The sequence below is a fragment of the Cydia pomonella genome, chromosome 7 (assembly GCF_033807575.1).
Source record: "Cydia pomonella isolate Wapato2018A chromosome 7, ilCydPomo1, whole genome shotgun sequence".
Taxonomy (NCBI): domain Eukaryota; kingdom Metazoa; phylum Arthropoda; class Insecta; order Lepidoptera; family Tortricidae; genus Cydia; species Cydia pomonella.
Genome location: NC_084709.1, coordinates 5,056,960 through 5,071,021, shown reverse-complemented (window position 1 = coordinate 5,071,021; position 14,062 = coordinate 5,056,960). Strand labels below are relative to the sequence as shown.

Genomic DNA, 14,062 nt, shown 5'->3' with positions numbered 1-14,062 from the left:
ACTGTATTCGTAGTAATTCTTAAGAGTAAGGAATTTCTATTGAAAACGTGCCCTAATCTCTGGTATATTTAACCTTTCCGCCGCCATTAACTTGATATAGTCAGTGCATTTCGTGCCCCACACGCCACGACTTCATATATCATATAGTCGTGGTTTTGGTCAGGTTTGTATGCGTGCAATTTTTTACGTGGCGGCGAAAAGGTTAATGCAGCGGTGCCGTAAGTTTATTTTAAATCTTGTGTTAAATTGATTTTGACCGAAACAAAACACATTCACTGCCAAGAATTCGCTGGGTGTGATCATTTTGTATTGGAAATGGGACGCTCGGCACTGATTTTATTAAAAATCTGCAGACCCGCTTTTAGATATTTACATTAATTCTTTTTATTTATGTTTTGAAATTTCTTAGCGAGTATTGTCCAGTTGACTTAGGATGGATTTTGCATAGTTTTATGGTGATCTAATGCACTGTTTTGCTGTGTTAATATTAATTAATCAATGTAAAGGTTTCGAACAAGCTTAACACAATAATTTAACACCAAAATATCACATGATGTAACATACTCATAGTTCAAATATACGAATTTATTTTGCGCTTTTTGTTCTTATTTATTTTTCCTAAAAATGTCATTTCTAAAGGCCCATTTTAGCCCTCTGTTTCTTGCAGCTATGTAACATTCTAACATGAAGGAAATTCTTAATAAGACATCCTATACGCTATAAACTTAGGTCCTAAATAGTGTCACAAAGATTGTTACTGATAATAAAGTTATAGGTACTGATCGCTTCTTATTCATATATATGGGTTGAAAGCCTATTTAATACTTTATTGCTTACAAAATAATTTAACGTTATTTGCTGTCTCAGTTTTGTATAAATAGTAAATAAAGCCGTGATCTAAATTTCAAAATAATTATATTAAGTTTTGATCAGTATAAAACAAGCTTTAAAATCATGGCAAATTTTTTAAAGCTTTGTATTACATTTTATTAGGCAAATCCATTGTGACAGAACTTAAGAGCTGACTAAGTAATTATAACGTTACATTCCTAAAGGGTGACAGATGTATATTTTATTATCTTTTGCGCTAGATTAAACGGCTGAAATGAACATTTCGTTTTACGAAATATCAGAATAACATTTGTAACACATTAGAATTAAACATAGGTACTTAAAACGTATATTTTTTGTCCATTCACTGTGGGAAAAATAGGCTACTTTCATAATTTCTTGAAACAGATTAAATAGATAATCCGGCGTAAACGATACGTTCATAGCATCTTAAATCTCTTTAACCCATTCATGGCCACGAACCACGAAGCGTACACAACACGCCGGGCCACCATACAAACCGTTTTCAGCTAAAACGTGTGACTCAGCTTATGGGTCTCGGGGCCTGGCGCGAACGTCAAAGAAATTGCCGCTTATGAATCCGGTCCGTTGGACAATATTATGCAACATTTTTACTAACCAACTGTTTACTGTTCATATTAAAATATATATATATTTACTAATTTGTTGATATTTGTAAGAAACTAAGAATGAACATTTTAAAGCCTAATCAGAAATAGATGATCATTGTCAAGAGGGCGCTGTTATTTTCATATAATTATAGGGTTCAGAAAAATATGAAAAAAAAAAGTTCTAATAAAATTCTGCATCTTAGCGCGTGATTATGTATATTTCTAGTCAGCCTTTACTTTTTAACCATAAACCAGGAGCATAAAGTCGCCAACGAATAAATCGTGACTAAATATAATTTCCCATGTTACTCTAAAATACATCCTAATAGAGGGGATCATTTCTAGAGTTTATGTCAGAAATACCACGTTAAAGATAATACCGCCGCTAAATCCGCCGCCGCCCAGGTGCATCCATTGTTTATTGTCCAAGTGTCTCCGATAATCTTACATGTGGCCGGTCATGAACTTTGTTTTGGTAAACGTCATTATAATATAAACAATAGAGCACTTAAAATGTATTATAGTACTTATTACCACGAAAATGTTTAGAAAAAATCTTTTCTTTTAAATATTTCTCACACACTATTGCGATAATACAATATACCATTTAGTTGGTGACTGTTTAAGCCGCCCTGTTTTTATAATGAAACAAAAAAAATTGGCATGGTAATGTTTGGTCCTTAGAAATGTTGCTTGCTACCATCCAAACAGTAATCCATTGTAAAAAGGTACAATTTGCAACGAGTTTCGTCATGAAATAAGCTTTAAAACCAAGTTATAAAGTTTATTTTTGCGTGCTATGAAGATATGTGTAGTTTTTACAATTAGCGCCAGGCCACGGTGACCCATACCTTGAGTCATGTCAATAACTTCAGGCATAAATATATTTTTGATATTTTTGAAATGTAGATTTATCCATTTGCTTGGGACACGTATGTATCTCGAATTTCAGAATATTTACTATATTACACTTTCAGTAAACCAAACTTGAATATTCTAGACCCTGTTTCACTAAAAAAAAAAACATGTTTACAATTATGTTTTTCAACATGCCTTATAAAGATGGTTGTTAGCTCAAATTATACTTATATTATTTCGTCATATTACGTTTTGTTTATGTTTAAATCAGAATTTATTCACGACTCACATGTGAGTCACGGGCCCTGCGCGACTGTTTGAACATGACCCATACGCTGAGTCACGGGCCCTGAATGGGTTAAGGTATTTAGTAAAAACCGTAATATTACCAGTATTGTATTTAATACGAAATCTTAATGTCTAACTTAAAGCGACATCTATATGTACAGATCACAATTTTGCTTATGTATTAGGATTTATTTTCAGTGTTATTCGGCTTCACATGTTTTCTTAGAAATTCCTGGAACATCGCCACATCTTCTGGTTTGTCATCTGCAAAAAATACAACTTTCTTATTGTCTAAAAATATAATTATTGTACGCTTTCATGCCTCTTAAATCGTATGTAAGCATGCGGTATGTAAAATTCGTTTTGGATACGTAAACAGTATAATCTTTTTGGTATCAACCATGTGGTAAGTACAGTCAGGAAAGTCGGGGGCTTGCATATAAAAATGTATGCAAGGGTGCTAAGCTAATAGCTTTTCTGACCTACCTAAAAGGCATCCAGAAAAAAATGGACACGATAGAATTGGCAGGGAAAAACCTATCCTGGCGCTATCTGTAAAAAAACTCCTACCAGCCAACCCCATTATCTGAAATATGTCAGGTCACAAGTATTACCGATCTCCGGCTGTTTCTCCGTGCCCTCCTCGTCGCCGGGATGCGAGAGATACACATCGCTAATCTCGCGTCCCATCGGTACCTCGTCGATCAAACTGTGTTTCTCTATAGACGTTGAACTATCTGAAATATGTCAGGTCACAAGTATTACCGATCTCCGGCTGTTGCTCCGTGCCCTCCTCGTCGCTGGAGCTCTCGTCGCCAGGATGCGAGAGATACACGTCGCTCATCTCTCGTCCCATCGGTACCTCGTCGATCAAACTGTGTTTCTCTATAGACGTTGAACTATCTGAAATATGTCAGGTCACAAGTATTACCGATCTCCGGCTGTTGCTCCGTGCCCTCCTCGTCGCTGGAGCTCTCGTCGCCAGGATGCGAGAGATACACGTCGCTCATCTCTCGTCCCATCGGTACCTCGTCGATCAAACTGTGTTTCTCTATAGACGTTGAACTATCTGAAATATGTCAGGTCACAAGTATTACCGATCTCCGGCTGTTGCTCCGTGCCCTCCTCGTCGCTGGAGCTCTCGTCGCCAGGATGCGAGAGATACACGTCGCTCATCTCTCGTCCCATCGGTACCTCGTCGATCAAACTGTGTTTCTCTATAGACGTTGAACTATCTGAAATATGTCAGGTCACAAGTATTACCGATCTCCGGCTGTTGCTCCGTGCCCTCCTCGTCGCTGGAGCTCTCGTCGCCAGGATGCGAGAGATACACGTCGCTCATCTCTCGTCCCATCGGTACCTCGTCGATCAAACTGCGTTTCTCTATCACCGCGTCTGAACTATCTGAAATACATATAGAATATTGGAGCTAACTTCGCACCGACTTTATGTGACAAAATATAAACGTCATTTAGCGTTTACGGCAGTAATTCCGCACCTGTCACTGTAAAGTCTGGGCAGGGCTAGCCTGTTCCTACTATAATATTTTTAAGTCGCTCGTTGGGTTGAAATTTTTTTTTTATAAAAGTACCTACTATAATCAAATTTGGTACCTAATAGTAGATTAGACTATACAACTAAGGCATAAAGCGACCTATGACGTCCGAGGCAATTTATGTATCAAGTTGTATAGTTGTAAACGCTGCTTTTCTCTTCAATTTTTTTTTTGCGTGCGTCAACAGAAGCATTGTGCGACGTGCATGTGTTTTGGTGTAACACCTGCTATCTCGGGACAATTTTAAGAGCTGTCAATACATATAATGTTGACTAATGGCTTTATTCATAACGCCCATCAAGTCCTTGATAATCGTTTGTCCTTATCAGTCATTTTAACATTTTTGTTTGTTAGAAAGGGACTAAATAAATATAACAAAGTTTTTTATGAATAAGTAGGTAAGTATATTTCGTTGTATTCAATACATACTTGGGCCTTTGAGTAAGTCCTCTTCTTTCTTTTTCTGTTCCTCTAGCTTCTCTGCTCGCATTTTTAACCAATCGGCTTTGTATTCACTGTAAAAGATTTCGCAATTTAATAGCTCAATACTTATTTCATATCATATTTACCAGTCGCTTTTCGTTAAAGGACAATATTGAAACATAGACTCTTGCTAATAAGACCCAGTTTCCCTTTCTGTGTTAGAAGGCAAGATGGCAGACTTGTCGAGATAGTATTTTATTTAGGTATTGTGAGACCGTAGTGTGACAATATTCCATCCTCTGTCAAAGCAGACAACACTATAGGTAGCAATAAATAGTACATTGTGTATTAAGGGCGGTAAACAAGAATTAAAGTGAGTGTGAATTGAATAAACACGAGTTTTTCGTTACACTGGTTTCGGACATACATTAGGTACAGCCCTAGGTCGAAATTTAGGATTTGCGGACCGCATCACCTAGGCCCATGTAATGAATTAGATAGTACATTACGATACAAGTGCGAAAAGTAGGAAATTCGCAACGAGTGGCTATAAATTAAAACATGACTGGAGGGAGTATTTTAAATCAACTCGTTGCGAATTACCTTTTGCACGGGTATTATACAACGTTTTACAGTACATAAGGCCCTTTAAATTTTCCACATACGCACGTATAGTGCGAGTTACCGCACCAGGACAGTAAAGTGACGCCATATGTACTGTAAAAATACAATACAGCCCTCGGTTGAAATTTAGGATTTACGGACCGCAGCGCCTACGTATAATACACCGTTAACAGCAAAAGTGATAAAATTTACTTACGTCTCATATTCTTCAGCTGCCTTGTCCACAAGTGTAAAGAATTCGTCAAGGCCCTGAAAAATTTGTAAACGATCACTACACTATTCCGCCTCTGGTGTGGAGAACGCTACATGTAAGTTATGCCTTCATTAAAAGCATGGGAGCGTGAACTGTAGCATTTCCCGTTTCTCAGCGCGAAGTGTTATTACTTATTATCAAGTTCGTTTCCAATTCAAGCCACAAGGTCTCTCAAATGCACAAGAGAGCGTGAACTACATAGGAAGCACTCCGTAGCGTGAAGTGTCAATATTAAGTTTTTTTATTTAAATTTATCCCTCAACACGCTCGGTTTCTACGCAAACAATGAAAGATACAAAGAATAGCAGGTTAGAAGAATGCCTTATGGCTTGAAGTCCGACGTGTCCTAAAATTTCCATAAATTTTCGTTTCTTCCATACCGTCACCATCTAATAAAGTATTAAATCAAAAGGCTAAGGTGCCAATGCACTATTCTATTGTAATGCAAAGATACAACAATGGATACTTCAATACACTTACCGCGCCTGTATGGGCACTAACGCCACAACACTTAAGGTCTTTATAGGTGTCTAATGCGAGAGCCATGGAGCGCGCCAGATTGCCAACGTAGGGGTACTAAAGGTAAAGACACAATAGATGGTTCATTACTCACAGCGCCTGTATGTGCACTAACGCCACAACACTTCAGGTCTTTATAGAAGGTGTCTAATGCGAGAGCCATGGAGCGCGCCAGATTGCCGACGTAGGTGGCGCCGCCCTCGGCGTCCCCTTCGGCGTCTAACGCCTCTTGGAAGGACTCGAAGTCGCGCATCCAGTCGACGGCGTATGCATTGTCTACTACATCCGTCTGGAATACACACAAATTACCTTGTTCTCTACTTGTCGACTTTAATGGTTAAATTATATAATCGCATACTTTTTACTGTGGACAGAGTCAACTATAATGACTTCATTACAAAACGCTTTAGTGAACTATAATGAATTTGACCAATCACATCTCGCCGCGGTCAAGCGGACAAACCCAAAGGATAGAGTTCAACAAGCTTCTTGATGTCTTTCGTTCTAAGTATCCTTTTATCTACTATCTTTTAAAAGCTCTCCATTACATCACAATTCCCTATACCGTATATCGCTTTTAGTCCCTAAATACCAACCTTATTCATGACAACAATGAATGGCAGCCTGGCCTTGTAGAGTATGGAGCAGGCATACAGCATGTTGGACATGAATGTCACCGGTGATACACTGCGGACAGTGTCCATGACATATACGACTACAGTAGGACAGGAGGCAGCAAGTGTCTCAGTGACTATAGTCCCAGATGCTGACCATGTGAATACTTCTATTTGACCTGACAGAAGAAAAAATAGTTTTAAGTGCCATGTATCAATAAATGAAATAGAATGCATCAATTTCCTTTGACCAAAAAATTGTCTCTGAAATTAAGATTTCTGATATAAATACTAAAACAACATAATGCAAAAATAAAACTTCTTCGAAATTGATCATCAATTATTGACATCAGGTTTTTGACAAGCATAGTATATGTTCATGATGTGATATGAATTATAAATGGGACTTAGTGGATCCATCCTCTAAAATTTTTCATTTTAATTTTGTTGATAGGTTTCTTTTTCCTAAATAGCCGGGTCCACACAGAGCGAGCACATACGTGCGAGGCAATTTCCTCACGCTCAAACCGGCCAGTGTAGACGTGCCTCGGCCGAGGCGGCGCGTGCGTTTTCCTCGCCCGAGCGCGCCGCCTCGGACTTGTGCGTGAGGAAATTGCCTCGCGCGTATGCTCGCTCTGTGTGGACCCGGCTAATTACGTCCAATACTAAATCACCAAGAAGAAAATAAAATCTAATTGTATAAAATGAAGTAAGGGCTTAATCTACGTCTATTTGTTATTAGCAAGTAGACTTGAACATATAGATGCAGGATTATATAGATACTTGACGATACTCATATTGAAAAAAGAAGAAGGGAGAAGTAGAAGAGGGAGCTGGAAGGGGTAGACCTCGGCGGACTTTCTCTGATCAAATCGGGGAAATCCTGAAGAAAGGCCAGGTCAAGAGCACCCTAAACCGACGAGCGTGTATGAGGAATGTCATGAAAGTGAAGGAAGCGAAAGAGGTATGTCAGGATCGTAGCAAGTGGAAATCCGTGGTCTCTGCCTACCCCTTCGGGAAATAGGCGTGATTATATGTATGTATGTATGTATGTACTCATATTGTCATATTGGAGCTTTTAAAGAGACATTAAAGAGCAACCTGCCTGTTCAGCTGAAAAAGAAAGTCATGGACATGTGCTTACTCCCAACTTTAACCTACGCATGTCAAACATGGAAATTCACATCAAAAGCAAAGAGGATGTTAGTTTCATGCCAAAGGGCAAGAAAAGTACAGAAGATTAGCTCCAAACAACAACAAACACTCCAAAATTAGAGACATGACAAAAATTATAGACGCACTAAGTCAGGCCCAGAAACAAAAATGGAGATGGACTGGCCATGTTGCTAGATTACAAGACAGAAGATGGACCTCTGAAGCAACAGGCTGGAAAGGGCCCATTGGTAAGAGGACTAGTGGACAGCCACTGGCACGCTGGTCAGATGACATAACAAAACTGGCAGGGGCCAGCTGGATGTGGGAGGCCCAAGACAGAAAGAAGTGGAGGGTTCTAGAAGAGGCCTTTACCTCCTAAGGGTTCTGGTGTGTTATCTCACAAAAAATTATATTAGGTTTAAGATCCTAGGTTAAGTATTTTGTAATATTTTCACCCCGAAATAAAAGGCTTTTTTATTTTTATTTTATTATTTATACTCATATTGTCATGTTATTAAAGGTTAGATATGACAAATCTGTGTGTCATCATGGATGACACGGACTATATAAATAATAATAAAACAAAAATAACTTAAGATCACCATAATCAGTAGTTATCTCTCATAAATATATTTTATCCTGCTCTGAACACAGCAGATTTAAAAACTAGTTATGTAATTATTCAAAAACATGCTACAATCCATTTGACTCATTTCATTTTTACTTATATATTTGTAAGAATGATCAGGGCCGGATTTAGGGGAGGGCAACCGGGGCTACTGTCCCGGGCCTCCACAAAAGAGGGGCCCCCCACAATAGAGAATTCGGTAAATTTACCATTTTATTTGGAAAAAATTTGGGGCCAGGGGGCCTCCACTCCTTTACTGCCCGAGGCCTCCAGACCTCTAAATCCGGCATTGAGAATGATATGAAACATAAATTAACTAATTACAGCTTGTGAATAGGTTAGAACCTTACCAGGAGTATCAATGACACAATATTTGTGTTTCTGTCCGGCCTTTTCAATGAGTTCCACAACCTGGCCAAACTTAGTGGAGAACAGATTTAGGGATGTAACAATGCCTCCGTTCGGGCCTAGGCCGTATTGTTTCATAACTTCCTTATAATTCACTGTATCTCTTATATCTGCAACAGAACTAGGTTGTATATAACTGATTTTCAAACAATGGTGTAATGATTGGTTACATTTTTTCAATCTGTAATTTTAACCTTCTAGCATAACCTAACCTAAACCAGAAGATTTAAATTGTAATTGTGTTGCATTATGTCTAGGAGACTATAGTAGAGGACCCAGTTCAGATAAATTACGCAAATAGTTTTTTTTATTTTATTAATGCATATTAATTATAAGTTGTAATGATTTTAATGTTCTTTTAGAAGGATAGGCTGGAAAGCTAAGCCTGAAGCCGGTTTAAATAGATATATATTACTTGAAAAATATTACCAATATTAGCTGGATACGGCACTTCACGGCATGCAGGATCTAAGTTGATTAGATACGGTCTGGCGCCTTCCACGACATGTCCCGCAATACGTTTGGTAAAGGAAGTCTTTCCAGCACCAGCCATACCTAAAAACATGATTAAGGAACGAGAACAATACAAAATATTCCAAAAAACATTACCATGAAAATCATACAATTTCCTAACCTAAAATTATCAAACAAATAGGTTTTTTGGAATCTAGATCCATTGCCTCTACTTTAGGTGCAGCCATTATGAAACCAAAGTCATTAGGTTTAAACAGAAAACGCGTATTTCACGTAATTTTAGAAACAGAAGGGAGATTTTTTTATGAATCAACAAATTAACATTCAAAATGTTGGTTGTTTTGGATGGATTGATTGAGATTGATGGATATTTTGACATTGACATTGACATTCAAGCTCTTCGAGTCATTGCCATAACGGCTTCTTTGCCTTTGTCAAAAATCGCATGCGATTTTTGATACATTGCGGCATTGTTATGGAAGCGTCCCGTGGAGGATTTAACAACTGGGGGCTTACCGCAAAAACCGAAATTCGCAAATTGCGGGGATTTTTCTCTTTTACTCTTACTAAGACTTAATTAGAGTGACAGAGAAAAATGCCCGCAATTGACGAATTACGATTTTCCCGGTAGCCGCCTAGTCTATAATTTTCTATACAAAACAGTCTGCCGATTTTTCGCGGGGGAGGAGCACTTCAAATAAATAGCTATAGCGCCAATTACATCCACCCTTCCCGATATCAGGCCCGAAATGAGTCCCGATTTCGGGCCTGATAATTGTTTTCCGTTTCACGGAATATCAGCAAATCGTTAACAATATTTGAAATGTCTTCTTCTCTTCTTCTTCCTCGCGTTGTCCCGGCATTTGCCACGGCTCATGGGAGCCTGGGGTCCGCTTGACAACTAATCCCAAGATTTGGCGTAGGCACTAGTTTTTACGAAAGCGACTGCCATCAGACCTTCCAACCCAGAGGATAAACTAGGCCTTGTTGGGATTAGTCCGGTTTCCTCACGATGTTTTCCTTCACCAAAAAGCGACTGGTAAATATCAAATGATATTTCGTACATAAGTTCCGAAAAACTCATTGGTACGAGCCGGGGTTTGAACCCGCGACCTCCGGATTGCAAGTCGCACGCTCTTACCGCTAGGCCACCAGCGCTTTAACAATATTTAAAAATGTAAAAAATACTTTGTCTCTAATTGCCAAACGTTCAATGTTTGATATTTTTGCATCTGAACTATTTTTTTACATTTCAAGTATTGTAAACGATATGCTGATATTTCATGAAATGGAAAAATACTCTTTCTCACGCCCGAAATCGGGTCAGGGCTATAACCGCGAAAATCGAAGTTCGTCAATTGCGGGCATTTTTCTCTGTTACTCTAATTACGTCTTAGTTAGAGTAAAAGAGAAAGATCCCGCAATTTGCGAATTTTGATTTTCGCGGTAGTGCCGGGCCAACATCCCTCGTTCTGTGGTGCTGGAGAGCCGTGAAAAGCTTGTGTCGGACATTGAGAGCACTCTATCCAGAGTTTCGGTGTGGGGTCGGGACAATCTAGTCCGATTCAACCCCACCAAGACACAAGTTTGCGCGTTTACCGCTAAGAAAACCCCATTTACTGTGGTCCCACAGTTCCAAGGCTCAGTCCTTACCATATCAGGGAGTATTGGGATCCTCGGTGTCGACATTTCCAGTGACGTCCAATTCCGTAGCCACCTGGAAGGAAAGGCTGCGCTGGCATCCAAAAAACTCGGTGTGCTCAATAAAGCGAGGCGATACTTTACTCCGGAGCAAAGACTGCTGCTTTATAAATCGCAAGTCAGACCCCATATGGAGTATTGCTGTCACCTTTGGGCAGGAGCACCTGCATGCCAGCTTGGACCATTCGACTCAGTCCAAAGGCGCGCTGTACGGATCGTCGACGATCCCAAACTCACAAGCGGTATTGAACCTTTAAGTGTAAGGAGAGACTTTGCCTCCTTGTGTGTGTTCTACCGCTTGTACAATGGGCTGTGTTCTGAAGAATTGTTTGACATGATGCCGACGGCCGCTTTCTATCACCGCACCGCTCGCCGTCGGCAGGGTGTTCATCCTCACACCCTAGAACCTAAATGGTCGCGTACTGTGCGGTTTAAGAGGAATTTCCTCCCGCGAACGCTTCGGCTGTGGAATGAGCTTCCTGCCGAGGTTTTCCCGAGGGGCTACAGTATGGGGTTCTTCAAAAAAGGAGTGTACAGGTTTTTAAAGGGTCGGCAACGCGCATGTAATGCCTCTGGTGTTGCAGGCGTCCATAGGCTACGGTGACTGCTTGCCATCAGGCGGGCCGTATGCTTGTTTGCCACCGTCGTGGTATAAAAAACCTAGAGAATAAACCAAGCCCCCCTCTCCCCCCCCCCACCCTTCTCTTCAGAGTACACAATTTGATTATCAAGCAGTAGTCAATTAGGTGGTGGGCTAGCTGTGTATGTGTGCGTTAAAATGTGTAATTGTGTATGCGTAGGTTATTGGCATGTATTTAGCGATGAGGATTTGTCGATCTCTACAATGTCTTTATACAGTAGAACGGAATAGCGATTAATTGAAGCTTTGATATCTACACTAAAAATTAAAATCATAGAAATGCTAATGGATAATGAATACTTTATGATATAATAAAATAACTTAATTTTTGCGGAAAACATATTTTAGTTGGTTTTGGCCGGTGTACCATGGATGTCCGCCGTTGATTATTGTAATATCAAACTCACAAATTGATACTGGTTGATAAGAATGTATGAAGTTGTGTTATAACAGTTATTTGTTCATTTTAGGTTGGTTTACCATCGGGCCCCAAAGAGCATATTCTTTCAGTGATATGTGTTAATTTTTTTTATATCAAAATGCCATGTTACCGGGCATAGGCTCATGTCGGGCCCCAGCAACAGTATCTTTCCGTTTCACCAAATATCGGCACATCTTTTACAATATTTGAGTTGACATAATACTTGGTCTTTAACAGGCAAAAGTATTTCATATAAGATATTTCTACATTTGAACCATTTTTTTCATTTCAAATATTGTTAATGATATACTGACACGATTATCAGGCCCGACATGGGGACTGATTTCGGGTCCGATATCGGAAAGTGTGGATGTAATTGGCCCTTTAAAGGTGGTTCCGGCACGGACCTGAAATATAATCGGAATAGTGTACATTGGCCAAAAAATGTGTTCAGATGAGAAGCCAAAGTGGGCCGTTGCATCTCTTTCTAATTAGCGGGACCATGAAGTTATATGTATGTGGGATACCAGAGTCTCAAGTTGTATCAAGTTGTAAGTTGGTGCCGTTGATGACGTAATCATCTTTCGGTAGATGTCGCTTAACGCCACCCCAAAGGCGTGTATACATAGGGGAAGGAATGGAAAGATTTGCGAGGTTCTGGTAGGCTTCCGTAGATCAATTGGTTAAGAGAAAACGCACGGATTGCGGAGGTTGCGGGTCCTGCCGGAAGCGTAACTTTTTCCATTTTTCCCCTTAATATAAAATTTGGAGTAACGCTCGCAGACGTATACTCGTTTTCGATAGCAGAACCATAGAGACAGAGTATTTTGTTACACTTCAAATATTATTAACGATGTACTGGGGGCCTACCGCGAAAACCGCAATTCGCAAATTGCGGGGATCTTTCTTTTTTACTCTCACTAAGTCGTAATTGGAGTGACAAAGAAAAATGCCCGCAATTTTCCATTTTCGCGGTTATATCCCTGATATTCCGTGAAACGAAAACGATTATCAAGCCCATAATCGGGACTGATTTCGGGCCCGAAATCGGGAAGTGTGGATGTAATAGGGTTGTTTCCACCTACAAATCTTAGGGCAGAATTGTATCCTAATAAATTCTTTTGGATTATAAGAACATGTTAAACGACTTTTAGGGGATTTGTAATGACCATATTTTTGTCAATATTGAATTTAAAATATCTTTTGGCACACGTCACGTGACCAAACTCGAAACGTCTTTTAAGATTTTGATGACGTCACAACTCGCGGATTGACACTGTTGGCAGTTAGGCGATAGACAACAAACGACAAATGTCGTTTGACAGCTCGTATCTTCTACGTGTGTATGTAGTTATGTGTCACACCGTAAACTGTGACGTCACTCAATTTTCAAAGAGCGTTTTGGGCGCGAAAGCATCCGTCAAAATATATTTTGTTCATTTAACATATTTAAAGCCGTTTTTTGTATAAAGTTGAATTTTAGGGCAACTTTTCATTAATATAGAACGTAATACGAGCGTTTCAAAAAATTTGAAACAACCCTTTTGGCGCTATAGCGAGTGTGGATGTAATAGGCTCTTTTGAATACGCGCCTTAGAGTGACAGACAAAAATGCCCGCGTCAATTGCGGGCATTTTCTCTGTCACTAATTACGTCTTAGTGAGAGTAAATAAAAGAGAAAGATCCCCGCAATTCGCGAATTGCGGTTTTCGCGGTATAAGACCGCGGGCCAGGAGCATATATCGTCAGTCATCGCCTACCGACTGACACTTTGTAAGATGATAGTTTAGGTGCTATCATGAATTAAAACGACCATTAACTGACGGTCTTTCCCCCATAATACCAAAGGCTGACTTTTTTGTCATCGACATGTAAAGAATTTTTTTTTTCCAACCATCACTTCCCGATTGATATTGTGTCAGATGATAGTTTAGATTAGATGCTATTTTAAATATAAAAAACTGGGTTAGCCGGTTATATGGCCCAATGAGAATAATATTATATAAATAGGTATCGCGGTGGAAAGACTGTCAGCTGG

General features: G+C 39.5%; 1 protein-coding gene across 1 annotated transcript; it reads right to left on the bottom strand.

Annotated features, from left to right (window-relative positions):
* Window positions 1–2,706: 2,706 nt before the first annotated feature.
* LOC133519638 (GPN-loop GTPase 1-like) lies at window positions 2,707–9,616 on the bottom strand. Its single transcript, XM_061853682.1, has 9 exons — window positions 9,423–9,616; window positions 9,218–9,343; window positions 8,731–8,898; window positions 6,580–6,776; window positions 6,078–6,272; window positions 5,408–5,460; window positions 4,594–4,679; window positions 3,873–4,013; window positions 2,707–2,873 (listed from the first exon to the last, which is right to left on the bottom strand). The coding sequence occupies exons 1-9, from the start codon at window positions 9,487–9,489 to the stop codon at window positions 2,791–2,793; spliced, it is 1,116 nt and encodes a 371-aa protein (XP_061709666.1). The 5' UTR covers window positions 9,490–9,616; the 3' UTR covers window positions 2,707–2,790.
* Between the last annotated feature and the right edge of the window lie 4,446 nt (window positions 9,617–14,062).

What these genes read in the sequence shown, in the direction of transcription:
- LOC133519638 (XM_061853682.1), bottom strand. Translation starts at nt 9,489, where the DNA reads ATGGCTGCACCTAAAGTAGAGGCAATGGATCTAGATTCCAAAAAACCT. An exon ending in GCCGTATCCAGCTAATATTG is followed by an intron (nt 8,899 to 9,217) that starts GTAATATTTTTC and finishes GTTCTGTTGCAG; the next exon opens with ATATAAGAGATACAGTGAAT. An exon ending in GGACTTACTCAAAGGCCCAA is followed by an intron (nt 4,014 to 4,593) that starts GTATGTATTGAA and finishes TATGTATTTCAG; the next exon opens with ATAGTTCAGACGCGGTGATA.